The 27,531-nt window shown below is 41.8% G+C and overlaps 1 protein-coding gene across 1 annotated transcript in view; it reads right to left on the reverse strand.

Moving 5' to 3' along the window:
* Positions 1–27,531, reverse strand: part of CATSPERE (catsper channel auxiliary subunit epsilon) — a 147,748-nt gene that overhangs the window by 7,187 nt on the left and 113,030 nt on the right. Inside the window, exons 13-20 of the mRNA XM_045983515.1 lie at positions 27,238–27,313; positions 25,506–25,558; positions 23,543–23,593; positions 23,120–23,153; positions 22,972–23,051; positions 14,558–14,657; positions 4,610–4,696; positions 2,903–3,060 (exon numbers count right to left, since the gene is read on the reverse strand). Of these exons, the coding sequence (XP_045839471.1) occupies positions 2,903–3,060; positions 4,610–4,696; positions 14,558–14,657; positions 22,972–23,051; positions 23,120–23,153; positions 23,543–23,593; positions 25,506–25,558; positions 27,238–27,313 (639 nt within the window). The remainder of the gene's footprint in view (positions 1–2,902; positions 3,061–4,609; positions 4,697–14,557; positions 14,658–22,971; positions 23,052–23,119; positions 23,154–23,542; positions 23,594–25,505; positions 25,559–27,237; positions 27,314–27,531) is intronic.

The raw sequence follows: 27,531 nt of genomic DNA on the forward strand, positions 1-27,531 counted from the left end.
CCAAAGTCGACTCTAGAATAATGCCTCCAGGTCCATCCATGTTGTAGCAAATGGCAAGATTTCCTTCCTTTTTTATAGCTTAATAATATTCCATTATATATATATAAATATAGACATGTATCTAGGAATATATCTATCTACTCTATCATCGTCTATCTATCATCTCTCACATTTTCTTTATCCATTCATCCATTGATGGACACATGCATTATTTCCCTGTCTTGGCTACTGTGGATAATGCCACAATGAGCAGGAGGGTGCATCTTTTCAAGTTAGGGTTTTCATTTTCTTGGATAATACTTAGGGGAGGAATCATTAGATTGTATGGTATTCTATTTTTAGCTTTTTGAGGAAACTCCATAGTGTTTTTCAGAGTGGCTGTGCCAATTTCCATTCCCACCAAGAGTGCACAGGATTCCCTTTCTTCCACATCCTTGGTAATACTTGTTATCTCTTGTCTTTTTGAGACTGGCCCTTCTGACAGGTGTGAGGGGGATATTTCACTGAGTTTTTGACTTTCATTTCCCTGATGATGAGTGATGATGAGTACCATTTCAGATACCCATTGACCATCTGTCTGTCTTGGAAAAATGTCTATTCAGATCTTCAGTCTATTTTTTAATTGGATTGTTTGTTTTTGTATTGTATTGTATGCGTTCTTTGTATATTTTGTATAGTAACCCCTTATTGGATGTGTGATTTCCACAGGTTGCCTTTTCATTTTGTTGACGGTTTCCTTGGCTGGGCAGAAGCTTTTTCATGTGATGTAGTCTCACTTGTTTATTCTCACTCTAGGTGCCTTTGCTTTTGGTGTCAAGTCCAAACAAATCATGGCCAAGACTGAAATCAAGGAGCTTACTGTCTATGTTTTCTTCCAGGAGCTTGATGGTGTAGGGTCTTACATTCAAGTCTTTAATCCATTTTGAGTTAATTTTTGTGTATGCTGTGAGATAGTGGTCTAGTTTCATTTTTTGTGTGTGACTGTCCAGTTTTCCCAATACCACTTATTGAAGAGGTTGTCCTTTCCCCATTATATATTCTTGGCTCCTTTGTAATAAATTGACTACAAATGCCTAGGTTTATGTTTGGTCCCTCTATTCTGTTCCATTGATGTATGTGTCTGTTTTTATGCTGAGGCCATATTGTTTTGATTACCAAAACTTCGTAGTATAATTTGAAATAAGGGAGTGTGATGTCTCTCGCTTTGTTCTTCTTTCTCAAGATGGCTTTGGCTATTTGGTTTTGTTTTTTTTTTTTCTGTCATTTCATACAAATGTTAGGGTTGTTCTAGTTATGTGAAGAATACCATTGGAATTTTGATAGAGATTGCATTGAATCCGTAGATTGCTCTGGGTAGTATAGACGTTTTAACAATATTTGTTCTACCAACACTGAATATCTTTCCATTCATTGGAATCTTCTACAATTGCTCTGGATAGGACTTCCAACTCTATGTGGAATAAAAATAAAAGTGGGCACCTTTGTTTCTCATCTTCGTTCCTGATCTTAGACGAAAGACTTTCAGCTTTTCACCACTGAGTATGATGTTAGCTGCGGGTTTGTCCTATATGGCCTTCATTATGTTGAGGTATGTTCCTACTACACCTACTTTGTTGAGAATTTTTATAATAAATGAATGTTGCATTTTGTCAAATGCTATTCTACATCTACTGAGATGATCGTACAATTTTTATCCTTCATTTTGTTAATGTGGCATATCACATTGATTAATTTGCAGATGTCAAATCATCCTTGCATCCCTAGAATAAATCACACTCTATCATTTTATATGATCCCTTTTATTGTTGAATTCAGTTAGCTAATATTTCATTGAGGATTTTTGTATGTATGTTCATCAAGGATATTGACTTGTAATTTTCTTTTCTTGTAGTATCCTTGTCTGGCTTTGGTATTAGTAAAACTGGCCTCACAGAATGAGTTTATAAATTTTCCTTCCTACTATATTTTTTGGAAAAGTTTGAGAAGGATAGATATTTTTCTTAATGTTTGGTAGAATTTACCAGCAAAGCCATCTGGTCTTGGACTTCTGTTAGTTGAGAGGTTTTTTTTCTTATTGATTCGCTCTCCTTACTAGTCATCAGTCAGATCACATTTTCCATTTTTTCATGATTCAGTCTTGGTAAGTTGTACATTTCTAAGAATTTACCCCCCATTTTTTTCTAGGTTGTCTAATTTGTTGGTGTATGATTGTTCATAGTAGTCTCTTATGAGCATATATATTTCTTTGGTATCAGTTGTAACTTCTCTCTCATTTCTGATTTATTTGAGTACTCTTTTTTTTTTCTTGTTGAGGTTAGCTAAAATTTTGTCTATTTTATTTATCTTTTTAAAAACCAACTCTTAGTCTACTTGATCTTTCCTATCGTCTTTTTAGTCTCTATTTGATTTATTTCCTCTCTGATCTTTGTGATTTCCTGCCTTTTACTAACTCTGGGCTTTGTTCTTTTTCTAGTTCTATGAGGTGTAAAATTGAGTTGAGATTTTTCTTCTTTCTTGAGGTAGAGGATTTCCTTCTTTATTTATATCTGAATAATGCTTCATTGTATATTTATATATACCATGTTCTCTTTATCACTTAGTCATCAATGGACACTTAGGTTGCTTCCATGTCTTGGCTATTGTAAATAACGCTGTTATCAACATGAGGGTACACATAACTTTTTGAGTTAGCATTTTGTGAAACTCTTCTTGTAGTGGTGACCCCAGACTGTATGGCATTTTTGTTTTTCCTACTAGCTGTGGTCGTCTTCCCTCGTGCCTTCTGTGATGTCACCATGTTTTAGTGTAATTCATTTACTGGGCTTTGTAAAGTATTATTCAACTGCATCATTATCCCTTTAAACAAATGCTAAAACTATTATAATAAAACATTTATATTCACCTATAGTTTGGATCCAGGATCTTCACACGAAACACATACATTCCAGAATGGTCCCCAGGCCAAATTAAATGGTTATAATTAGACTTGTTGATTATCTCATATGGTTGATTTAAGTCTCCTGGTTTTCCAATAGCATAAGAAAAACAGTGTTTATAGTTCTGAATAGGAAACAAAGATAAAAACCTTAAGGTCCTTCTCTAGCAGAAGAGGTGTTGGAGATTATAGGGGAGAGGAGAAAGTATGCAGTAGCTAGGGGGGAAATGGGAATGAACTGGAGAAATACACTTATGTTTGTTGGGCAGTACTGCAGGACTGTTTTAATCATGAAATGAAGGTGAAACAAATCCGCATGGGTATGTATTCCTTTGACCAGAGTCGGCTGCCAAGGCAGATAGTTGGGATTTAACTAGGGTTGTGATTTAGCCACACAAGTCTAAAGAAGTGAGAGGAAGGAAGAAATTGAGGGTACACTTTAATAGAGTGATTAAATTATTGACCATGGAATTTAAGCAGCATACAGAGCAAGAAGAGAACCTGGGCTCAGCGTGAGGGTGGTTGGGTCATTTTGAGGTTGAAGGATTGTTTGAAGGATTATTAGAGTAAAGGTTCTAGGGTTATGGTGCTGGAAGGATAGGACATGGTGGATGGAAAGTAGAATGTTTCTATTATCCTACAGAGGATACTACAATCATTTGTATGTATCTGTCGTGACATACATAGAATCTGATGTAGAAGCAAAGTAACATTCCTATTGTAGGGTTTAGATTTTTGTGGACCCAGGTACCATATAGGTCACTTTTATTTATGAGATATGATTTGATTCTCCAAATAACATAAACTAATTTCTATTCAAGAAAGTTTGATTGAAAAAAATTGAAAGCAGTATAGGACTGATAGTTGGCATTCAAGACATGATATTTCAGTTGTTTTTGTTCTGTTTAAAGATTTTATTTATTTGAGGTAGAGTGAGAGCAAGAGAATGAGAGAGCATGGGGGAGGGAATGTAGAAGGAGAGGGAGAAACAGGTTCTCCACTGAGCAGAGAGCCCGATGTGGGGCTTGATCCCAGGACCCTGGGATCATGACCTGAGCTGAAGGCAGACGCCTAACTGACTGAGCCACCCAGGCGCCCTGTGATATTTCAGTTGTACAAGAATTGATAGTTCAGGTGTTCTTTAGAAAGACTCACTCTCAATGCTTCAGCATGTTTGTCAGTCATTTAATAAATCTACAAATACCGATTTTCAGCAAAAAAAAAAAAAAAGAGAGAAATTGTTAGTAACACAGGAACCATGGAATACTGAACAGAAATTAAGATGATACATTACTGAAATCACAATATTATCCAACAGAAAAGTTGGATTTGATTTGCAAAACCAAATTTAAATCCAAAATGTTTCCATCAAACTTCGGTTAATCCTGAAATGCCAAATTAGTTATTATAAATAAAATTTGCGGGGCGCCTGGGTGGCTCAGTGGGTTAAGCCTCTACCTTTGGCTTGGGTCATGATCCCAGGGTCCTGGGATCGAGCCCCGCATCGGGCTCTTCACTCAGTGGGGAGCCTGTTTCCTCCTCTCTCTCTGCCTGCCTCTCTGCCTACTTGAGATCTCTGCCTGTCAAATAAATAAATAAAATCTTTAAAAATAAATAAATAAATAAATAAATAAATAAATAAATAAATAAAATTTGCTGGGTTATTTTCCTTACCTCAGGTCCCCAGACTTCTTCAAGTGGAAGGTTCTGGTTAAGCTTTGTCATTGACTTCCATGTCTGAGCTTCATTTAAACAACCACTCTGTCAAAAAATCATACATATAGGAATTTAAGAAGCAAATGAGGGAAGGAGAAAAGAAAAGAGAGACAAACCTGGAAAGAGACTCTACAGAGGACAAACTGATGGTTGCCGGAATGGAGGTGGGTGGGTGGATGGGTTAGGTAGGTGATGGGGGTTAAGGAAGGCACTTGCGATGAGCCCCAGGTGTGGTGTGGAAGTGCGGAATCACTGTATTGTACACCTGAGAGTAGTGCCCTGTACACTAATTGGGAGTTGAAATAAAAATGTATTAAAAATTGTACATACATATGTTTGTATATAAATTTATTCATAAGTATTTAGTATATTTAATGTCATTGAACAATATATATTTCTTTTCATTATTTAAATGTTTGTTGCTATACAGGGGAACAACTGAAGTTTGTGTATTGACCTTGCACAAAAAAACTTCTTAAACTCACTAATTTTGAGTGTTTCACCTGAAGTCATGTTATTTGTGAATATGACAGTCTTCTTGCTTCCTCTCCAATCCTTATACTTTTATTATTACTGTTTATGTGCCTTATTACAGAGATCAGGACCAGTGTTGTATAGAAATGGTGATAACTGGCACCCTTGTTTCACTCCTGACTTCAGAGAGAAAGCTTTCAAATTTTCACCACCAAGATGTTTTCTTGTCTTTCTTTCAAGAAATTTTTTAAAAAACATTTTATTTATTCATTTGAGAGAGAGAGAGAGAGCATAAGAGGGGAGAAGGTCAGAGGGAGAAGCAGACTCCCCATGGAGCTGGGAGCCCGATGTGGGACTCAATCCCGGGACTCTGGGATCATGACCTGAGTGGAAGGCAGTCGCTTAACCAACTGAGCCACCCAGGCGCCCAAGAATTTTTATTTAGGGGCACCTGGGTGGCTCAGGTGGTTAAACGTCTGCCATTGGCTCAGGTCATGATCCCAGGGTCCTGGGATCGAGCCCCATATTGGGCTTTTCTGCTCGGTGGAGAGTCTGCTTCTCTGCCCTCCCCACCCACCTTGTGCACTTTCTCTTTCTCTCTCCCTCTGGCGCGCACGCTCTCTCTCTCAAGTAAGTAAATTAAACCATTTTAAAAAAAGAATTTTTATTTATTTATTTGACAGGGAAAGAGAGCACAAGCAGACGGAGTAGCAGGTAGAGGGAGAGTGAGAAGCAGACTCCCCGCTGAGCAGGGAGCCAGATGTGGGCCTGGATCCCAGGACCCTGAGATCATGACCTGAACTGAAGGCAGAGGCTTAACCAACGGAGCCACACAGGTGCCCCAGTAAGATGTTTTCTAAGGCTTTTTTTTCTTTCTTTCTTTCTTTCTTTCTTTCTTTCTTTTTTTTTTGTACTTATATTTTATTAGGTTAAGGTAGTTACCATATACTTGGAATTTTCCAAGATTTATTTTTGGGTTATTCATTTTTTTTTTTTAGTAGGCGCCATGCCCAATGTGGGGCTTAAACTCATGACCCTGAGAATTCTGAGAATTTATTTTAAAAATAATGCTATGTATGAATAATTTTTTAAATGACTTTTCAACTATTTTAATAACCCATGCCTATTCTTTATTCTGTTACTATAGTAGATTTCTTTGATTTTCAAGAGATATTCCAACTCTCCAGTTAGGAGATAAACAAAACTTGTCTGGATGTGTGATTTTTAGATATACTGCTGAGTTTGATTTGCTAGTGTTTGGTTAGGCTCTTTGTGTCTGGTGTCATGGTGTGATCGGCTTATAATGCCCATTTCTTTTAAGGTCCTCATCAGGCCCTCCTGGATTCACAAAATGAATTGGGAAGTACTTTCCCCACCCTAATACTCTGGAAGAGTTTTTAGAAAACTGAAGGAAAATTTTCCTTTAATGTTTGGTAGACTTCATTACGAAAGGCATTTGGGATTAGAGATGTCTATTTTGGGATTAGAAATGTCTCTTTCTTTCTTAGAATATAAGTTACTTTGGTAAATTGTGTTTTCCAAGGCAACTGTCTATTTTTTTTAAAAGATTTTATTTATTTATTTGACAGAGATCACAAGTAGGCAGAGAGGCAGGCAGAGAGAAAGGGGGGAAGCAGGCTCCCTGCTGAGATGTGGGGCTCGATCCCAGGTCCCTGAGATCATGACCTGAGCTGAAGACAGAGGCTTAACCCCTGAGCCACCTAGGCACCCCAGCAACTGTCCATTTTATCCATTTCTTTGTTGTCAAAATTTGTTAATATAAATTTGTTTATAGTAACCTCTATTATTTGGGCTTAAAATAGTGATATTCTCTCTTTCTCTCTCTCTCTCTTATTTTTCCATTTGTCAACTAGAAACATGCTATAAAGAGATGTTTCCCTTCTCTACTATTTCTTTACTCACTGGTATAGTTCATTTGGGGATGGTAGGATAAATATTGGTGTCTTTCTCTTTATTTGCCAGTTTTAAAAATAAGGAGTTAATTTCCTATCATTCTCCAAAGTTGACCTTTTTGAAAAATTCATTATGAACTCATAGGTTTAACATATTTAATGGGTTTTAGCAGTATTGCAATAACTATCTGTAAGGAAGCGCTCATTGTCCCATCTTTTGCCAACCTCTTCAAGTTGACTTCTCATTGCTTTTGACATGACCCTAGCAGTCTTTGATAACTCCTTGCTATTGGGCAGATCAAACTGTTCCAAGTTCATTATGTTTGTTTCTCCCCTAGGCTTGGAATCAGCTACTTATCTCCCCAGTTAGTTTTAGTGGGAAATGATATTTCAAGACAGCCATGTGGGTACTGAGGATCCTTACTGCTACTGAGCAGTTATGTTTCTAGGAATTTTAATGGGCAGTGTAGGAAAAATTTATCTCATTCTCTCTGAACAAGACAGTTATATATTTATATCCAGATCCTATGAGTTTCTAATACCGCATGAGTTTACACTGAGTCCTGTTCAAATTCAGGATGTTCTGTTTAACTTCTATACTACATACGCATCTCCTTGCTTTTACTTCAAAAGCACTTGAAGAATGATAGTATTAGAATATCTCACATCAAAAAAAAAATAGAGTATCTCAGATTACACACCTCACAAGATCGGAATAACTCATATAAATATTACCCCCACTATCATGATTACTGAAAGTTGTATTTTCCCCAGCGTACGCTCTCATATTCTCCTAGCATAATTTATAGTTGTGTTATATCTTTATTGTCAGAGAATACAACCATTGTATATTATCCTTTTCCTCTTTTCCTCACTTTGCTTCAGTTTTGCAGCTCCAAACTACATACTATGTAATATGCAGTATGGAGCTGTAATATACCATATACATAGTAACTCCCTACTACATAATGCTTCCCTCTAGTCCTTGTGTTGATATCTCTTTAGTGATTTTGGTGGTTTGAAGTTCATTATCTAGTAAGTTACTCAGGAAAGGCTCCTGGGAACAATACCCTCTGAGCGTTTGACATGTTAATAGCAGTTTGTGCCTTTTCTAGAGTCATCAGTTTTGCTGAATATAAAATCCTTGGCTTGTGTTTATTTTCCTTGAGTATCTCAAATATCTTACTCCATTTTTTTCCTGGTATAAAGCATTGCTATAAAAATTATAATTTAATTTTATTTTCCTTATATGTAAATTGCCTTTTTTTTTTTTTTTTTGGCCTAGATGGCCACTTGGGTTAGCTGTTCTGATTTGATATTTTGAGTATATGCTATGCTCTTTCAATATGAAGCTTCAAGACTTCTTTGCTTGGGGTAGGGTAGAGATGTTTTCTTGAATGATTAGCATCAGTTTTGTTCCTTTATTCTGGTTTTCTTTTTTTCTTCTTTTAAAAGATTTTATTTATTTGACAGAGAGAGAGACAGTGAGAGGGAACACAAGCGGGGGGGGGGGGTGGGTGGGAGAGGGAGAAGCAGGTTTCCTACTAAGCAGGGAGAGCGATGTGGGGCTTGATCCCAGGGCCCTGGGATCATGACCTGAGCTGAAAGCAGAGGCTTAACGACCGAGCCACCCAGTGCCCCTCTGGTTTTCTTTTTCAGGGCGTCCATTTACCCACTATTGGATCTTCTTTGCCTGTCTTCAGTATTTGTCACTTTTTTCTTAAATCCTTTTTATCCCATTGTTTATTTCTTTTCACTTTAAAATTTTTCTTTTTCTAATTTCATGTGCCTTTTTTTTTTCCCTTTTTATTTATTTATTTTTTTCAGCGTAACAGTATTCATTCTTTTTGCACAACACCCAGTGCTCCATGCAAAACGTGCCCTCCCCATCACCCACCACCTGTTCCCCCAACCTCCCACCCCTGACCCTTCAAAACCCTCAGGTTGTTTTTCAGAGTCCATAGTCTCTTATGGTTCGCCTCCCCTCCCCAATGTCCATAGCCCGCTCCCCCTCTCCCAATCCCACCTCCCCCCAGCAACCCCCAGTTTGTTTTGTGAGATTAAGAGTCATTTATGGTTTGTCTCCCTCCCAATCCCATCTTGTTTCATTTATTCTTCTCCTATCCCCCTACCCCCCCATGTTGCTTCTCCATGTCCTCATATCAGGGAGATCATATGATAGTTGTCTTTCTCCGATTGACTTATTTCACTAAGCATGATACGCTCTAGTTCCATCCACGTCGTCGCAAATGGCAAGATTTCATTTCTTTTGATGGCTGCATAGTATTCCATTGTGTATATATACCACATCTTCTTGATCCATTCATCTGTTGATGGACATCTAGGTTCTTTCCATAGTCTGGCTATTGTAGACATTGCTGCTATAAACATTCGGGTACACGTGCCCCTTCGGATCACTATGTTTGTATCTTTAGGGTAAATACCCAGTAGTGCAATTGCTGGGTCATAGGGTAGTTCTATTTTCAACATTTTGAGGAACCTCCATGCTGTTTTCCAGAGTGGTTGCACCAGCTTGCATTCCCACCAACAGTGGAGGAGGGTTCCCCTTTCTCCACATCCTCTCCAGCATCTGTCATTTCCTGACTTGTTAATTTTAGCCATTCTGACTGGTGTGAGGTGATATCTCATTGTGGTTTTGATTTGTATTTCCCTGATGCCGAGTGACGTGGAGCACTTTTTCATGTGTCTGTTGGCCATCTGGATGTCTTCTTTGCAGAAATGTCTGTTCATGTCCTCTGCCCATTTCTTGATTGGATTGTTTGTTCTTTGGGTGTTGAGTTTGCTAAGTTCCTTATAGATTTTGGATACTAGCCCTTTATCTGATATGTCGTTTGCAAATATCTTCTCCCATTCTGTCAGCTGTCTTTTGGTTTTGTTAACTGTTTCCTTTGCTGTGCAAAAGCTTTTGATCTTGATGAAATCCCAATAGTTCATTTTCGCCCTTGCTTCCCTTGCCTTTGCCGTTGTTCCTAGGAAGATGTTGCTGCGGCTGAGGTCGAAGAGGTTGCTGCCTGCGTTCTCCTCAAGGATTTTGATGGATTCCTTTCTCACATTGAGGTCCTTCATCCATTTGGAGTCTATTTTCGTGTGTGGTGTAAGGAAGTGGTCCAATTTCATTTTTCTGCATGTGGCTATCCAATTTTCCCAGCACCATTTATTGAAGAGGCTGTCTTTTTTCCATTGGACATTCTTTCCTGCTTTGTCGAAGATTAGTTGACCATAGAGTTGAGGGTCGATTTCTGGGCTCTCTATTCTGTTCCACTGATCTATGTGTCTGTTTTTGTGCCAGTACCATGCTGTCTTGATGATGACAGCTTTGTAATAGAGCTTGAAGTCCGGAATTGTGATGCCACCAACTTTGGCTTTGTTCTTCAATATTCCTTTGGCTATTCGAGGTCTTTTCTGGTTCCATATAAATTTTAGGATTATTTGTTCCATTTCTTTGAAAAAAATGGATGGTATTTTGATAGGGATTGCATTAAATGTGTAGATTGCTTTAGGTAGCATAGACATTTTCACAATATTTATTCTTCCAATCCAGGAGCATGGAACATTTTTCCATTTTTTTGTGTCTTCCTCAATTTCTTTCATGAGTACTTTATAATTTTCTGTGTATAGATTCTTAGTCTCTTTGGTTAGGTTTATTCCTAGGTATCTTATAGTTTTGGGTACAATTGTGAATGGGATTGACTCCTTAATTTCTCTTTCTTCAGTCTTGTTGTTGGTGTACAGAAATGCAACTGATTTCTGTGCATTGATTTTATATCCTGACACTTTACTAAATTCCTGTACAAGTTCTAGCAGTTTTGGAGTGGAGTCTTTTGGGTTTTCCACATATAGTATCATATCATCTGCGAAGAGTGATAGTTTGACTTCTTCTTTACCAATTTGGATGCCTTTAATTTCTTTTTGTTGTCTGATTGCTGAGGCTAGGACTTCTAATACTATGTTGAATAGCAGTGGTGATAATGGACATCCCTGCCGTGTTCCTGACCTTAATGGAAAAGCTTTCAGTTTTTCTCCATTGAGAATGATATTTGCGGTGGGTTTTTCATAGATGGCTTTGATAATATTGAGGTATGTGCCCTCTATCCCTACACTTTGAAGAGTTTTGATCAGGAAGGGATGCTGTACTTTGTCAAATGCTTTTTCAGCATCTATTGAGAGTATCATATGGTTTTTGTTCTTTCTTTTATTAATGTGTTCTATCACATTGATTGATTTGCGGATGTTGAACCAACCCTGCAGCCCTGGAATAAATCCCACTTGATCGTGGTGAATAATCCTTTTAATGTACTGTTGAATCCTATTGGCTAGTATTTTGGCGAGAATTTTTGTGTCTGTGTTCATCAAGGATATTGGTCTGTAGTTCTCTTTTTTGGTGGGATCCTTGTCTGATTTTGGGATCAAGGTGATGCTGGCCTCATAGAATGAGTTTGGAAGTTTTCCTTCCATTTCTATTTTTTGGAACAGTTTCAGGAGAATAGGAATGAGTTCTTCTTTAAATGTTTGGTAGAATTCCCCTGGGTTTCATGTGCCTTTTAAAGCATTATCTATTGTTCCTTTTCATTTTTAAAGGGCTATTTTCATTGCATATAGAATTTTGGATTTGGAATTTATTTTCTTTCAGTAATTTAAAGATATTTTTGTTCAGGGACGCCTGGGTGGCTCAGGGGTTAAGCAACTGACTCTTGATCTTGGCTCAGGTCATGATCCCAGCATTGTGAGATGCAGTCCTATGTTGGGCTCCATTCTGGGCATTGAGATTGCTTCAGATTCTCTCTCTCCCACTCCCTCTCCGTCTGCCCTTCCCTCCTAAAAAAAGGGGGGAAAGAAAAAAAAGATATTTTTGTTTAAAGTTTTCTGGTTTGCATTATTCCTATAGAGAAATCAGCCTTAAGTATTATTACTACTCTCTCAAGAGTAACTTTTCTTTTTTGATTTTGACTACCTTTAAGGATTTTCTCTTTGTTTTTCATTTTAAAATGTTCACAGTAGCATTTCTGGATGAAGATTACTTGATGTCTTTTGCCTTTTGGGTAAATATTGCTTCTGGTCAACACTCTCTTTTTCTTTCTAGGACCCCAGTCCTTAGATCTAGGCAGTAAATCTCCATTATGTTTTTGTCTGTATTTTCAATCAGCTTACCTCCCTATGCATAGTTCTGGGCATTTCCTTCTGACCCCTCTTTCAGTTGACCAATTCTGTTTTCAGCCTTCACTCCTAATAGTTGAGTCCCTAAATTCCAGTTACTGCAATTCTGATTTGTTTTTTTCTAGAAGTGATTGGCGGCTCAGACAGAGGCATGGATGAGGCTGAATGATTGATGGTTAAAGTGGCCATCGGGTGTGTAGGAACAACACTGCGGAAGATGACTTGGAGATATGGGAAAGATGGTGGCTGGAGGACGGACCCAGAGGTCTCAAGTTAGATAGGAAAAGGAGAGGAAACATGGGATGGCAGAGAGGGAGAGGGCAGAGGGCTCTAGGTGGTGGATGTCTAGACAGTGTAAGGAAAAGCAAGGGCGAGAGTCATAGTGGGAAGAACAGCAACAGAGCTAGAGAATTGGGGGTTGAGGCCATAGACTGGAGTGTTTGCATTAAATGTAATGATAACGGGGGGAGCTGCGCTGGTCGTCGGTCGAGGCAGCCTCTGTTGTGCAGCAAACCCCACTCCTCAGGGCCCTCGCGCACCGCAGTTGAATTCCTGCTCACACGTAGTCCAGTGCCGAGGCCCCTGCGGGGATGGTCTCTGTGGGTGGCGCTCCTCAGAGTAGAGGATCGGGCTTCTCTGTCTCCTGGCTCCTTGAAGAGTCCCCTCACTGGACTCCTCTCATCCAGCTTGCATCTCTCCATCTCTAGCTGTCGCTGGGAGAGACTGCTATGGAGGAAGCTAGGGAGCTCGGGGGCTCGTGGGAGCCCTTCTCCAGCACCTCATCGTGGAAGGGACACCTCTCACTTCTGCTCATTCCACAGCAGGAGAGCCGGTCACATGGCCCCACGTAGCCGCAAACGAGACCAGAAAATGTCCTTCCTGCTTAGAAAGCTTCTTCCCAGCAAAAACTCAGAGGACCTAACTGTAATTGCTTTCAGGGCAGGAAGAGAACCCATTCAAGTTCTCAGTATGTGACAGCGACGGGGGAAATGGGGTCCATGCCATCTGGATGACAGGTGCCTCAAACAAGGGACACTGTGATTAGGGTGAGGAGGTACGGATCTGGAAACGATAGTGTGGATTAGGGAGCGGTTTGATTCCACAGCCCATCAAGAGTACTCTCGATCTGAGAGAAAAACAGGGGAGGGGCGCCTGGGTGGCTCAGTGGATTAAGCCGCTGCCTTCGGCTCAGGTCATGATCTCAGGGTCCTGGGATCGAGCCCCGCATCGGGCTCTCTGCTCTGCAGGGAGCCTGCTTCCTCCTCTCTCTCTGCCTGCCTCTCTGCCTACTTGTGACCTCTCTCTCTGTCAAATAAATAAATAAAATCTTTAAAAAAAAAAAAACAGGGGAAATTATATTTTTTGAGGAATGTCTCCTGAAGGAGTATCTAGGGTCATTTAGCCCTATAGTGTATTAGAGGAGTTTGAGAAGGTGGAGAGTAATGAGAATCTGGGCCCAGGTGCCAGACGGACGGAAGAGTTTAGGGACAAGATTGTGAGGAGAGAGTAGGCCAGAAGGACTCACACTTTGGGGGCTGGACAAGTGGAGGAGGAACGTGGTGGGATGGATTTGTTTGACCCCATCATCGAAAGATGGTTCTTGCAGGAGCCCGGAGCAGGTAGCAGGTGGAACTCGTCTCTTGGCTGCTACCTGGGTGGGTTCTCCTTGGAGAATTAAGGTCTCTGATCGATGAGAAAGCTCTTTTGGAAGGAGCTATGTCTGATCTCTGACTTTGTTTGAGCACGAGATTTCTGGGGGAAAAGCCAGAATCCATATGCTGTTTGTGGAGACACTAGGTCATGAGGGGGAGGCCCTCAGGAGTGGAGTCTGGTGGCCGGAGGTGGTGAGGCCTTTCTGCCATGGCCTGCAAAGTGGAAAGGGTTGTCAGCAGGGAGGCTGAGATCGACCAGTCAGAAGAGGAGTGTGGGGACAGTGAAGCCAAGGTCAGTGGGTCAAATGACGCAAGGAAGTCAAGTGAGAGGAAGCCTAGAGCGGGTGTCTTTAATGTAGCACCCGCCAGATGAATGTGCGAGAGCCAAAGGCAGAGCCATAAATAATCGAACACTGACTACACTGTGGAGACAGAAGAAAACGCCTACGATTGCGTCACCCTACTATAAACATTATTTTCTTTTTCTGATCCCTTTATGTCTGTTTCAGGTGACCAAGGCTTCTTTTGTCGTACGTGAATTTCGGTAGCCACAAGATACAATACATAGGTCCCGTTTTTTTTCTACCCACATGCAGTCAGTTCTACTCTCCTTACATAATTTATACACAGATGGAAAATAGATCGGCAGGTGTACTGCGCGCTAAGCTCTACTCCCATTCAAAGAGCCGTACCTTCTTCATGGTGTTATTAAAACTGTAGTCGTTCCTGCCGTGTATTTCCCACACGATGAAGTTTACTTCCACGTCTTCGATGTAGCCATTGCCATTGTGTCTGAGCGAGACAGCGGACACAACAACAATCCGTTAGAGCAGAAGAGATCTTGAGAGCAGCAGCCCTCCAGTCTGACGGGCTTCTCGGAGCAGCGCTGCGACCCCGGTGGAGTGACTTAAGGTTCTCAAAACCTCAGTATTGTCACTTCTCTGTGGAGCCATCCCAGTACCCATTGTATAGGCTTCCTTCAGCTCTCGAAATCAACCTCCTAGGAGTAAAGCAGGATATGTTCGCCTTTTTCACAGTTGGAAGCTTAAACGCTGTTCACTTTGACAGGAACCGTGTGTTGAGGGGGCGAGGGTAGCCGAGTGGGCTGGGAGCAGGCAGAAAGGACTGAGGAACGAGAAGGGCAGAGCGAGGGGACCCTGGGGTCATTTAATCAACAAGTATTCATTGGGTGACTGCTGCCCCGCGACGGGATCGCTGCGATGAGAGCGGAGATGCTCCAGAACTCCTGGGGTGGGTGTGGGGGGACCCGGCTGGAAGACGGGGTTCAGTGTCGGGGTCGGCAGCAGCAGGGAGAGCTGAGGTGGGGTCCCGAGAAGCAGAAGGGGTCACCAGCTTCTGGGAGCCACAGTCACACACAGCCCAGGCCAGAGAGATTGTCATGACTTTGACCCACAGCAGACCCCCGCAGACAGTCCTACCCAGCCAGGGTGCCCACTCCCTGGAAGCCAGCGCTGGACACAGAAGCCCCAGTGAGCTTAGAGTACTCACCCCAAACTCAGTGCGTTTCAAAAAAGATGCTACTTCAGATTAAGATCTTTTTTTTTTTTTTTTCTTGCGACCGTATGAAAATAGTGGCTTGAGCTCAAAGCTAAAGTTCACTTAGCGGTAAAGTTACACCGGTGCATTACCAGAGCTTGCAACTGTTTCGAACACCGTCCTCTCTACTTTCTCCGACCGCCACTGTCCGTTTTTCTGGTGGGATTGTCCCCACCCCCACTGTGGATGGAAATTTCACTTAGGGCTTTGGTCCCAGGCATTTGCTTCTGGGCTCTGACTCTTGGACTGTTGCCCCAGGGTCTGCCACGTTCTCTTGCTTCCCATCTCTGTGTCTATCCACCAGATCACGGGGCCCTGACCGCGGTGTTTCCTTACTCTCAGCCCACATCTCTGCCGGATACCGCGGTCGCTCTACCTAGCTCTCTGCATCGGCTACAACTTGGCACCATCCATTCCGGCTTATAAAAGCCCGATGACTCATAGACCTGCACCCCTGGGGCTAATGATACATTATGTTAATAAAAAATTAAAAATTTAAAAAAAAACTGCTCTTGTCCCATTCACAAATTGGGCAGGACATCTGTACACATCTGAGAAGGTTTTTTTGCTTCCATCTTAATTCATTTTTAGAAATCATAAAGACATGGGGGCGCCTGGGTGGCTCAGTGGGTTAAAGCCTCTTCAGCTCAGGTCATGATCTCAGGGTCCTGGGATCGAGCCCCACATCGGGCTCTCTGCTCAGCGGGGAGCCTGCTTTTCCTCCTCTCTCTCTGCCTGCCTCTCTGCCTACTTGTGGTCTTTCTCTGTCAAATAAATAAATAAATAAAATCTTAAAAAAAAAAGAAATCATAAAGAAATGAACTCAGGTGTGAGTAACTAGGGGTTAGAGTCGTGGTGATCGACGTCTTTCTTGGCACAGGAGGAAGGTCCTAGAGAACTCTAACCTCTAATTAAAGTTCCTCCCACAGGACAACGCACACGTGTGTGACACGCTCGATTGTGCCTGCAGTTTCGGGGACTCGGGTCAGGCTTTAGCAAAGCTCTCATTCGGGGAGCTTTGGAAGGTGTAGCATTTTTTTAAATTCCATCTTCCAAAAGCCATCAGATTCTTGAATTATTAAGAACTAGTTGTAAAGTCATATGTTTTATTTATTAAATTTTAAAACAATCTTCATTGAACTGGGAGCGGATATTGGTGGCCACGCTCGAAAGCAATAGCCTATAGTGCCATCTAGTGGCAATAAGGATAAATTACATGACCCGTACTGCCGGGGTTTGTAAATGATCTTTGGTAATATTTAACTGATTCATGGAGAATATGGGACAAAAATACTTGCCCGGGCAAGCATGACTTATTTTTATTAATGTTCATTAGTAGGATAGGACACCAGTGAAACCTGAGAAATTCAGAAATGTCACTCGTGGGCAACTAACTTCCCTATACTTTATAACTTCTCCTTTGTGACATTTCCGCTGTTGATCCATTGGACACATATGCTTCCAGTCCCGTGTGACCCTCAACCCAGTGTACGACCGTGTCTCTTACTTTCTGTTTTGTGATGCTGTAATAGCTCGGTTATTGATCCCAGGAGAATTGGAAGCAACTTGCCTTATCAAGTGGCTCCTGGTAGCAGAGATTAAGTTGCTCTAAGAAGGACAGGCTGCCATGTGGCCCGAAGTGTTGTTGCGGGTCTCTGACCCTCCCCCTCCCCCACAGTCTCTCACCGGCCCCTGACCTCACCAGACATCCAGTCCTCCCTCCCTCTGCTTTCCTCCTCCAGGCTGTTCCCTTCCAGCCCCGCATCCAGGCTTCACTCAGTGGCTCTCGCCCTGCCTCCAGCATCTCACCCCACCCTTGGCTGTCACACTAGGCCTCCTGCACAGGCTACTTGCGGAATTCAAATATGCGCCACCCGGCTGCTCGCAGTGTCTTCAGTCAATTGTGCCTTTGGTGTCCTCTGATAATCTTTCTATCGGTCCGTGGCCAGCCCTTCTCACAGCACCCTCAGTGGCCCTGACACCCTCCTCAAAGCTTCTCCTCAACCCCTCGGTGCTCCCAGCGTGCACGTGGCCCTTTCTGTTCCATGTGAGTAAACTGAGGCTGTCAGACATGACTTCTCTCAACTCCCGCACTCCTGTTTCCGAACCCGTCACTTCCTACCTTTAGTTTTATGCCCCCCCTCCCTCCCAAGTTTCAGAGGATGAATTCTTCTTCTTTTAACATTGCCACCTGGCCCTTTGATCCTACTGCCCTAGGTATCTTCACAGACCTGGCTCCTATAGCTAATTTAAAAAAAAATATTTTATTTATTTGACAGAGAGAAATCACAACTAGGCAGAGAGGCAGGCAGAGAGAGAGGAGGAAGCAGGCTCCCCGCGGAGCAGAGAGCCCGATGCGGGGCTCGATCCCAGGACGCTGGGATCATGACCCGAGCCGAAGGCAGAGGCTCCAACCCACTGAGCCACCCAGGCGCCCCTCCTATAGCTAATTTTATTCTAATTAGGAAGTAGTTCAAATATGCAGAAAGACACAGAGAAAAATGTACAAACTGTTACATATCATTTCCAACCAGGTGTTATACTTTACTTATCCATAAATATATCCATAAATCGTATATAGTATTGTTTTCTGAGTTTACAAATATACATACAGAACATTACACTGTAAGGATCTTTTGGCAGCCTTTTTCCCCCACTCAGTATTAGGTTTTGAGATGGATCCATAGAAGTTTCCAGTCTCTTGGTCTCTGTTTTCCTCAGCAGCGGCCCCCTCCTGACTACCCGTCCTTCCCTATCCGACCTGAACTTCTTGGCTGATTCCCTTTTACAAGCATCTTACATCATTCATTTTAATGCTGAGCAGCATTGCATTGGCTACGATGTATCCACCTAATTGGCTATGTTTCATTATGTCTATTTCACCTCCATTAAAAGAATCTATCCTTAAAGAGGCCATAAACAAACATGTCAGCCACCTGTCTTTTTCACTGGGTTTATGGTAAGATACCATGAGGTAGCAGGAAAAGTCGGAGCGTGTGATAGCCTGGAAGCCAAATGAAGAAAATATTTCAGGTACAAGGGAATGATCAGCTGTGTAATTCCGGTTAACGAGATCAGCCAGGGTGAGTCCCGAAGACTGAGCAGTGGGTGTGGGGATGTGGTGGTGGTAAAAGCCTGACTGGGAGGGATGGGGGAAGAGGAGGAGGAGAGTTGGTGACAGTGAGGACAGTAGCTACACGGGTAGTGGGGGTCATCAGAGGGGTTTTTCCTGTTCTTATTTTCAGTGAGGGAAAGAACTGCGGATTTCTCTGATGATCCAGGACAGGGGGAAAACCGATGATGTGGGAGAAGGCGGGCAGAGGTTTGGGACCAGGGCTCTTAAGTAGGAAAGCGGGTGGGGATCCAGTTCACAGATGGAGAGGCTTTAGATACACAAATGTTCACCTATGATGACAGGAAGACAGATGGAGCTCGTGGGTGCAGATAAGGGGGTGGAGGTTACGGAAGGTCTCTTCTCACTGAAGTCGCTGGGACTCGTTTCATTTTCCCCATTGTCTCTTTTCATCTACCAATGATCTATCCAAGCCCCTACCTATTATAATCACTAATTCTTCTCATAAACGATTCCTGTTCTTTGTCCGTGCTGCCATTTCAATCATTTGCGTTTTTCCTCCATGGACCACCAATACAGTTTACTGCCTGTCTCGTGCTATTTCGACTTGTTTCCCTGAAGTTCATCTTCTCCCTTCTCCCGGGGAGGACTAGCTAAGGCAAAAAATTGACCACGCCACTCTACCATAGTATGGACAGGAAATCTTCCATGATCCGCATTCCACTGAGCTAATTTCTCTCGTCCTGACACTTCATGCCTTACTTTATGCCCCAACAGCATTAGACATCTTCTTCCTCAAACCATCACTTTGGCGTGAAAGCCTCGCCCAGTGGAGCTCATTGCCACCTTCCCCACTTCTCTTCTTCCCTGCTCTGCCTTCCGCTAAATATGTATTATCCTTTAAGACTCCGTGACTCAGATCAAATGTGGTTTTCTGGAAACATTTCCCAAAGCCCCTCTCCCTTCGGTAGCTTTTTATTATTCTGCATCAGCTAATATGTTTATCTAATTCATCAGACTCTTAAGCCCTTGAGAGAGGAAATCCTGTCTTGTTTATCTTTGAATCCCCAGGGCCTCGCACAGTAAAAGGTTCAGAGGTGTTTACTAATAATGAGTTGAAGAGAAGAATACACTTCTCCAGGAGAGAACATTAAGATTATTTATCCTTGGAGGATTAAGATGCTGCATAGAACAAAAACAAAGCAAACAAGGAGCCCGGGAAGATGGTCAAGTAGGAGGACTCTGAGCTCACCTGTCCCATGTTTTCAACTTGGCCAGTCCCAAGTTAAACCAGAGAGCAGTGTAAAGGCTGGAGGAGGGACAAACTCCACAATTAATACAGAGAAGAAGAGAGGTAGGAAACACCAATGCAATAAAAAAGAATATTTCTGTAAAAAAAATCAGTGAAGTAACTGATAAAAATAAATAAAATATATAAATAAATAAATAAAATATAAATAATAAAATAACAAATAAATAATAAATAAAACATTTAAATAAATAAATAAATAAATTTTAAAATATAAATAAAATAAATATAAATAATAAAAATAAAATACATAATTAAATAAAATAAATTTAAAAAAAGGATAAAAAATATAACAACATATGCCTAAAACATGGGGATAAGAGGAGAAAAGAATGGGTTCAAACTTCAATGACCCTGAACTTCATACACATTGCTACATGCAGAACAGGTTATATGCAAACCTAAGGGTAACCATGTATCAAAAACCACTAATAAACATGAGAAGAGTAAAGAGAAAGAAATCCGAATACATCACTAAAGAAAATCAATGAAACATGCAAGGGAGAAAGACAAGACCAGAGAAAAGTCTTCAGAAAGAACCACACAAGTAACAAAATGGCAATAAATACATATTCATCAATAATTGCTTTGAATGTAAACGGACTAAACGCTGACACAGGGCATCAGAATGGAGGGCAATAGGACAATTCGCACAACATGCGAAAGAATGAAACTGAACCACGTTCTTCCACCAGACGCAAAAATAGACTCAAAATGGATGAAAGACCCAACTGTGAGGCATGAAGCCATAAAATCCTAGAAGAGAGCACGGACAGTAATGTCTCTGCCACAGGCTGCACCAAATTTTTTCTAGATATGTCTCCTGAGGCAAGGAAACAAAAGCAAAAATAAGCTACTGGGACGCTGTCAAAATAAAACGCTTCTACACAGTGAAAGAAACAATGAACAAGGCTAAAATGCAACCTGTGGGATGGGAGAAGATATTTACAAATGACATATGTGATAAAGGGTTAGTATCCAAAACAGAAGGAACTTATAAAACTCAACATCCCCAAAACCAATAATCCAGTTAGGAAATGGGCAGTAGACATGAATAAGCAATGTTTCAAAGAAGACATCCAGATGGCCAACGGACACATGAAAAGATGCTCAACATCACTCATCATCAGGGAAATGCAAATTAAAACTACAATGAAATACCACCTCACACCTGTCAGAATGACTAAAGTCAACAACATAAGAAATAACAGGTGTTGGTCAGCATGTGAAGAAAAAGGAATCCTTACGCACTGTTGGTGGGAATGAAAACTGGAGCAGCCACTGTGGAAAAGAATATGGGGTTTCCTAAAAAGTTAGAAATAGAAGTGGCTTACAATTCCACAATTTCACTACTGGGCATTTACCCAAAGAATACAAGAACACGAATTCAAAGGGATACATGCACCCCGATGTTCATAGTGGCATTATTTGTAACAGCCAAGATATGGAACCCATCCAAGTATTCATTGATTGATGAATGGATAAAGATGTGGTGTGTGTGTGTGTGTGTGTGTGTGTGTGTGTGTTTAATATTCCATTTGTGTACTAGAACATTTTTATTCAACTGTAAAAAAGAATGAAATTTGTTATTTGCAATGACATGGATGGAGCTACAGAGTATAATGCTAAGCGAAATAAATCAGTCAGAGAAAGACAAATGCCATATGATTTCACTCACATGTGGAATTTAAGAAACAAAACAAAAGAGCAAAGGGGAAAAAATGGAGAGAGAGACAAATCCAGAAACACTCTCTTAAATATAGAGTACCATCTGATGGTCATCAGAAGGGGTGGGTGGGGAGATGGGGGAAAGAGGTTATGGGGGATTAAGGAGTGCACCTGTCCTGATGAGCACAGGGTGAAGTATGGAACTACTGAATTATTATATTATACACCTGAAACTAATGTAACACTGTGTGTTAGCTCACTGGAATTAAAATAAAAACTTAAACAGTACAAAGGAAAAAAATGAGGACTCAGTGGAGGAAGGAGTGTCTAGGGTTACCGGGAAAAGTAGTGGCGTCACTGGATGTCTAGAAGAGGATCAGAACTTCAGAAGACAGCAGATTAGCCTGACCAGCCTGACAGCCCAGAGGACCTAGGACAGAGGGACTGTGGGACAGTGATGTCGAGGGCACAGCACAGAATCTTAGAAGTGGCATGGGTGAGGAATGGTAGGCAGGACATGACGGTAGAGACCTTCTGGGTCCCAACAGGGAAAGCCCCTATAGCAAAACTAAATTGAAGCCCCTGTCTTGGAACACTGAAAAAAATAAAATTAAATTAAGATGTTAAAAAAAAAAGGAACACCTGAATCCTTATGCCACCCCTACCCACACTGAGAGATCTCAGAAGTTGTCTCTAGCCTTAGAAAGCCCCAAAAGCTGGAAGCCTTGACTAAAGTTTTGATGTTTTTTACATAGAAAATTTGCTTCCAGTAATTTTCCCTAATGGCATATCTGGAGTGTGTCTAAACATGTACAGAAGGGAATATTCACCACCATTTTGTATATAATAGCAAACGAATTTAGGAAATGGGTCATTTGTCTCATATTTTTCTGCATTTTAAATTTTGTAACAAACAGTGTAAGTTTTGTAATCATAAATCAAGAATAAAATTAAAGATGAAGACAAAATAATAGAAAATTATTTGGAAAAGTCTTCCTCAGAGAGTTTTACCCAATTATTTTAAAACACTGTTTGTAAGAATTAAGTTACAGATAACATTTTTGAAATCTCCCCATTGCATCATCCCTATTAGTCATGTAGTTTTGTTCCTTGCAAGCTTTCAGTTATTGTTGGTCCATGGAAAGAAAAGTCATACGTCACCTGGGGAAGGTAGGTCCTATCAAACAGGCAGGGGTGCTGGTAGGAGCTTGGGGAGAGATTAGAGAGAATAAGGCAATGGTGAAGAGACAACCTGCATCACCGAGAAGAGCCTCAGTTGTCTTACCTGCATTGTCTCAGCAGTGAAATGATAACCTCCCTCAACATGCAGGCACCATGGGTGGTCCAACTTTGTATAACTAGTACGGAAAACTTAGAGATGCATATATCAAGTGCTCAGAAATACTTGTTATTAAGTGCATGATTAATTAGCATTGTTTTCATACTTTCATTTTGAAACTTTCGAAGTAAGTTAAAAATTTTAGTAAGGATATACTTACAATTCAATCAAAGGGTGAAACATTTCTCCGAAATCAAGTCTCAGCGGGCAGCCATATTTTTTCCAATTATATTTTACTCTCTAGAAAAGGAAAAATGCTTTAGTTATTTTCTATATTTGGCTGATTGATAAAAGTATGCTTTTCTTACCAAGTTTTTAGATGGCTGATTCCTCAGATATGACCTGTAGGAAAGACATTTTTCATTACTTATTTTTCTTTCCTCTTTTAAAACTTATAAATTAAAAGCATTACTTTGTTGAGTAAGGAGGATCACAGAAATTGATTACAAAATACTCCCCAGTTGTGTGGGGGTTAAATACACACTTCTAAATAATACATGTATTGAAGAAGAGATCTTAAGAGAAATTAAAAAAGGTTTGAACTAAATGGAAATGAAAACACAACTTATCAAAATTTGTGAGATGCAGCAAAAGCAGTACCTAGAGGTAAATTTATAGCAATGAACATATATATTAGAAAAGATTGATGTTAATAGGAATAAATACTAGCGGATTCTAAATTATTTGTACTAATACTGTAGAACAGTGCTTATGTCAAAAATATTTCTTACTTTTCAATAATGTAAAAGAAATCATGCTGAAGACAGTCTTTTTTATTAAATCTACAAAAAACAAAACATGATAAAGTTGTAATATCATTCCTTATACACTTGCACAAACATATAATCATTTAACTCCATGATTCTCAAACTTGAGAGTATCACAGAATCATCACTTACTGAATTAGAATCCTGGGGTTAATGTGTGACCTTACCATTTCTTTTCTTTTCTTTTCTTTTTTTTAAAAGGTTTTATTTATTTATTTTAGAGAGAGAGAGTGGATGCACAAGAGTCAGGGTAGGAGCAGAAGGAGAGGGAGAGAGAGAACTCAAGCAGGCTCCATGCTCAGCATGGAGCCCATGCAGGGCTCGATCTTACCACCCTGAGATCATGACCTGAGCCAAAATCGAGAGTCGGAACCTCAACCAACTGAGCCATCCAGGTGCACAATGGCCCTAGCATTTCTATTTTTAAAAAATCAATATTTCTGAGGACACCAGGATTTGAAACATACTGATTTATTTGTATTTGATACACGTGAAAAATTCAATGAAAATCTATCAAAATGAAGATAAATTTTTTGGGCTATTTTTATTCCTCAATTAAAAACCCCACCAATTTCTAATTGCTGCTGGGGACTCAGCTGTGCAGGTAAGGAGCTACTTTAAGGATGCACCTAATTTCTGGTTAGTGCAAACATAGGCTATCATGGTCTAGAAAATGATGTCTTCAGTAAGTTAAATTATTCATTTGACCATTTTTCTGGCTGCTTCCATTGTAACTCAGAAGGAACCCTGGTCACCACCATGTTTAGATAGATATTGGAAGTCTAGACCATTTCCTACACTGAAGCCCAATATAGACCCCATGAGATGCCCTCCACCACAGGAACTTGAACACAGGAGCCTGAATTTCCAAGAAACTCCCAGCGATGCCAGTGCCAGTCCACAGACCATTCCAGAAGCAGGACGCCATGCCCTGGATAGACCCACCAGTTAGCCTTTGTGCATCCCGGAAAAGGAGTTGTGGGAACTGCACATCCCTTGCTGACTGAAATAGGAAAACTTGATTGTCAGTCCAGCAACTGATGGTTACAACTGCGTACTCAAAAGATTATTAGGATAGCGGGTGAGTAGATATTTATTTGGATGAGAGCAAGTCATCCCATAAATCGACTCGGAGAAGAGTCTCCACTCCCCGGCTCGCCGCCACTCCCGGCCACGGGAGAGGAGTCTATTAGGTACGTCGCTGTCTTGAGGACCCACTTCACCTCCACTGAGCGGACTGTGCACATGGACCTGGATTCTCCCCCGCAGAGGAGAGAGCCCGCGGTGGCCAGTGGGTAACAGAAATCAGCATGCTTCATCGTGAACCCTGGTAAAAGCAAGACAAGTCACACCTTGGGCTTCTCTGGAAGAAACCCCGGTGCTTTTGTGAGGTTTGCTCGAAAAAAACTTCCCACGGGTAATGGTGCAGGGTTTTCGGATGTGGACGTAAGCAATTCTGCGGCAGAAATGGCATTATAACTGGTTTGAGGAGGAGGGAAAAGAGACTAAGTGTTTCTCCCTCTCATTTCTCGGGGAATGAGGGCTAGCCCGTAGAGCGAGAGAGGCAAGGGTGACGGATGGAAACAGGATGGTTAAAAGGGAAGGTGGAGAAAAACGCTGGTCACAGGGAAAGAGGTTAATCCTTTTTCCCTGTTGGTATGAGTCAGATGAAAGGTTTGACTTGGCCCAAAGTTCAAACAAATCAGGTTGGGACAAACTGTCAGTTCAGTTTCTGGACGCCCATGTCAGTTCAATTTTCAGGTTTCATCGTGAACAATTAAATGTTCATTAATTAATTAATTCATCACAAACTAATTGTGATGAACAATTAGTCATCAGGCTAATGGGACCACTGGCGATCACCATGCAGTTCACCATTTGTTCGAAAAGGTAAAGAGTAAGACAGGTCAGATGCAAATATACTTGCCCTTTAACAACAATGTATTTACTGGAATCACAGCCAACGGCTATTTGGAACACCTAAAATGGAGGAATTTAAGTGGTGAGACACGTGGTTACAATTCACATGAGAAAAACAAAAAACAAAAAAACAATTCACATGAGTGAAAATGTCCCTACAGTGAAACGCAATTACACTTTAGATTTGAAATAATCACCTTTTCAAGGTCGGGTTTTGTAACACTCTTCCGTCCTGTTTTACTCTTTCTTTTTGATCACATTTTTCCTGCCTTTGCTTCGTGTTGCCCTGCTGCTCACAGAGCTGGGAGGTTAGTTCTCTGCTTTTCCACATCGGTATTTCAGGAACTAACCGCGTCTCGTCTTTCGCCAGCACGGCTGTCACCAGGATCATCAACTCTGTTCCACCGGCCTGGCCCTGACTCATGCGTGACCATCTAGCTCTTTGCTGACTTCTTTACCACAAGAGACCGGGCTCCTCCCTGACTAGGATGCCTATTTCTATTCCCATCTGGCTCCAGGGCGCTTACCCACTGCAGGGCTAGACACCCCCCAGGCCTGCCAAGTGGGATCTAGACACTTGCTTTCAGTCTCAAACACGTAGGTTGCATTTCTCCACCAAGTGAATCTGAAAGAACTTCTAATACTCCCTACCCCGAGGAAGGACGTGGGAGTCAGGAGGATGGGGACAGAGAACCCTGTCCAGACAAGCTTGATGGATTTAAAGAGTTAAACCTGCTAAACCCAGACCTCTCCGCCTTCACTGGAAAGGCACAACCTGATCTCGGAGACAGGACCTGATTTGTTCTGTCAGCAACTCTACCCACAGTCCTTGGTGTCCCTTCATGACCAGATCTTTGGTTTTCCCTTCAAAGCGTTCCAAAGCATGGGCCTGACCTTTGTCTTCACTAATCTATTCACGTGACACCCATGGTTGACTGAGGTCCTCAAATCTTTCCGTCAAGACCCACCACCACTTGATCCGTTCTCTTCTGGGGCCCAGCCAACAAAACCAGCAACCACATCTAGGACTGGTCCTCGACATAGAAGTGCTGGCCGATAATGTGTTGGGGTGGTGTCCTCGCTCCCTGGGAAAATTCCTGCTGGAAGGAATCGCTAAGGCTTTCTGGGGACAGGCTGTTTCATGGGGCTGGGCTTTTGTAAACGTGTCTTCCTGGAATGCCCTTGGTATCAGCCTGCTCACCTTCCACTTGTTCTCCAACAACCCACGCCTCACCCGCCCCTCCCCGCTCTGCCCACTCTTCTAAGCTCTCTCACAACTGTGTGTCATGCACCCGTAGACTAGCTTTGGTTTGCCCCTAAGGAAGAGCCCGTCTTTTCATCCTCGTAACTCCCTTTACCTACAAAGAGGCTGAAGCAAAGACACACAGTAGGTACACAATAAATTTTAGCTTTCATAAAACCTTTTTAAAAAGTTTTAAAAAGCCATCTTCTCTGACAAACCATACCCCACTTGAGTTCCCGTTCATTTCAGTTTTCCTTTATGCAGTTCTATCTCCTGAAACGAATCATTTTCCACTTTGGTGTGTGTTTCTACACCTCACTTTCGCTGGTAGGCCCCTGGAAGACGGAACTGTGGTCTGTCTCCAAAGTGAAATAATGCCCTCCCCCCCACCAGGGAGACATAGACACACACTTCCCTGGGGGGGGGGGGGCGGTTCTTTCGCCCACCGCCTGCGGCTTTACTGAAGTAATGGCGTTGATCCACCTCTATCACTTACCTTTTGGGCGGTTGGACACGCTCTCGCATACTCACTAGGCCGAAACTGCACAAGCTGAAGGCCCGTGTTCTCGTCTCTAGGAGAAATGGCACGTGCAGGTGCTTAGAGAATCCCAAGGGAGGCAGGCACCATGCCTGACTTCCCGTGGAGCCCACGGACCGTCCCATGGACACTGGATGACTGGAGCCCAGGAGGAATTCTAGAGGTCTGGGAGGGGGCCGTGGGGGTGACTGTTCTCCACTTCTGCTAAGGCACTGTGGTCACTCCCTGAAGTTGCTCTTACCGCCCGGCGGG

This window comes from Meles meles, chromosome 17, assembly GCF_922984935.1.
Source record: "Meles meles chromosome 17, mMelMel3.1 paternal haplotype, whole genome shotgun sequence".
Classification (NCBI taxonomy): Eukaryota; Metazoa; Chordata; class Mammalia; order Carnivora; family Mustelidae; genus Meles; species Meles meles.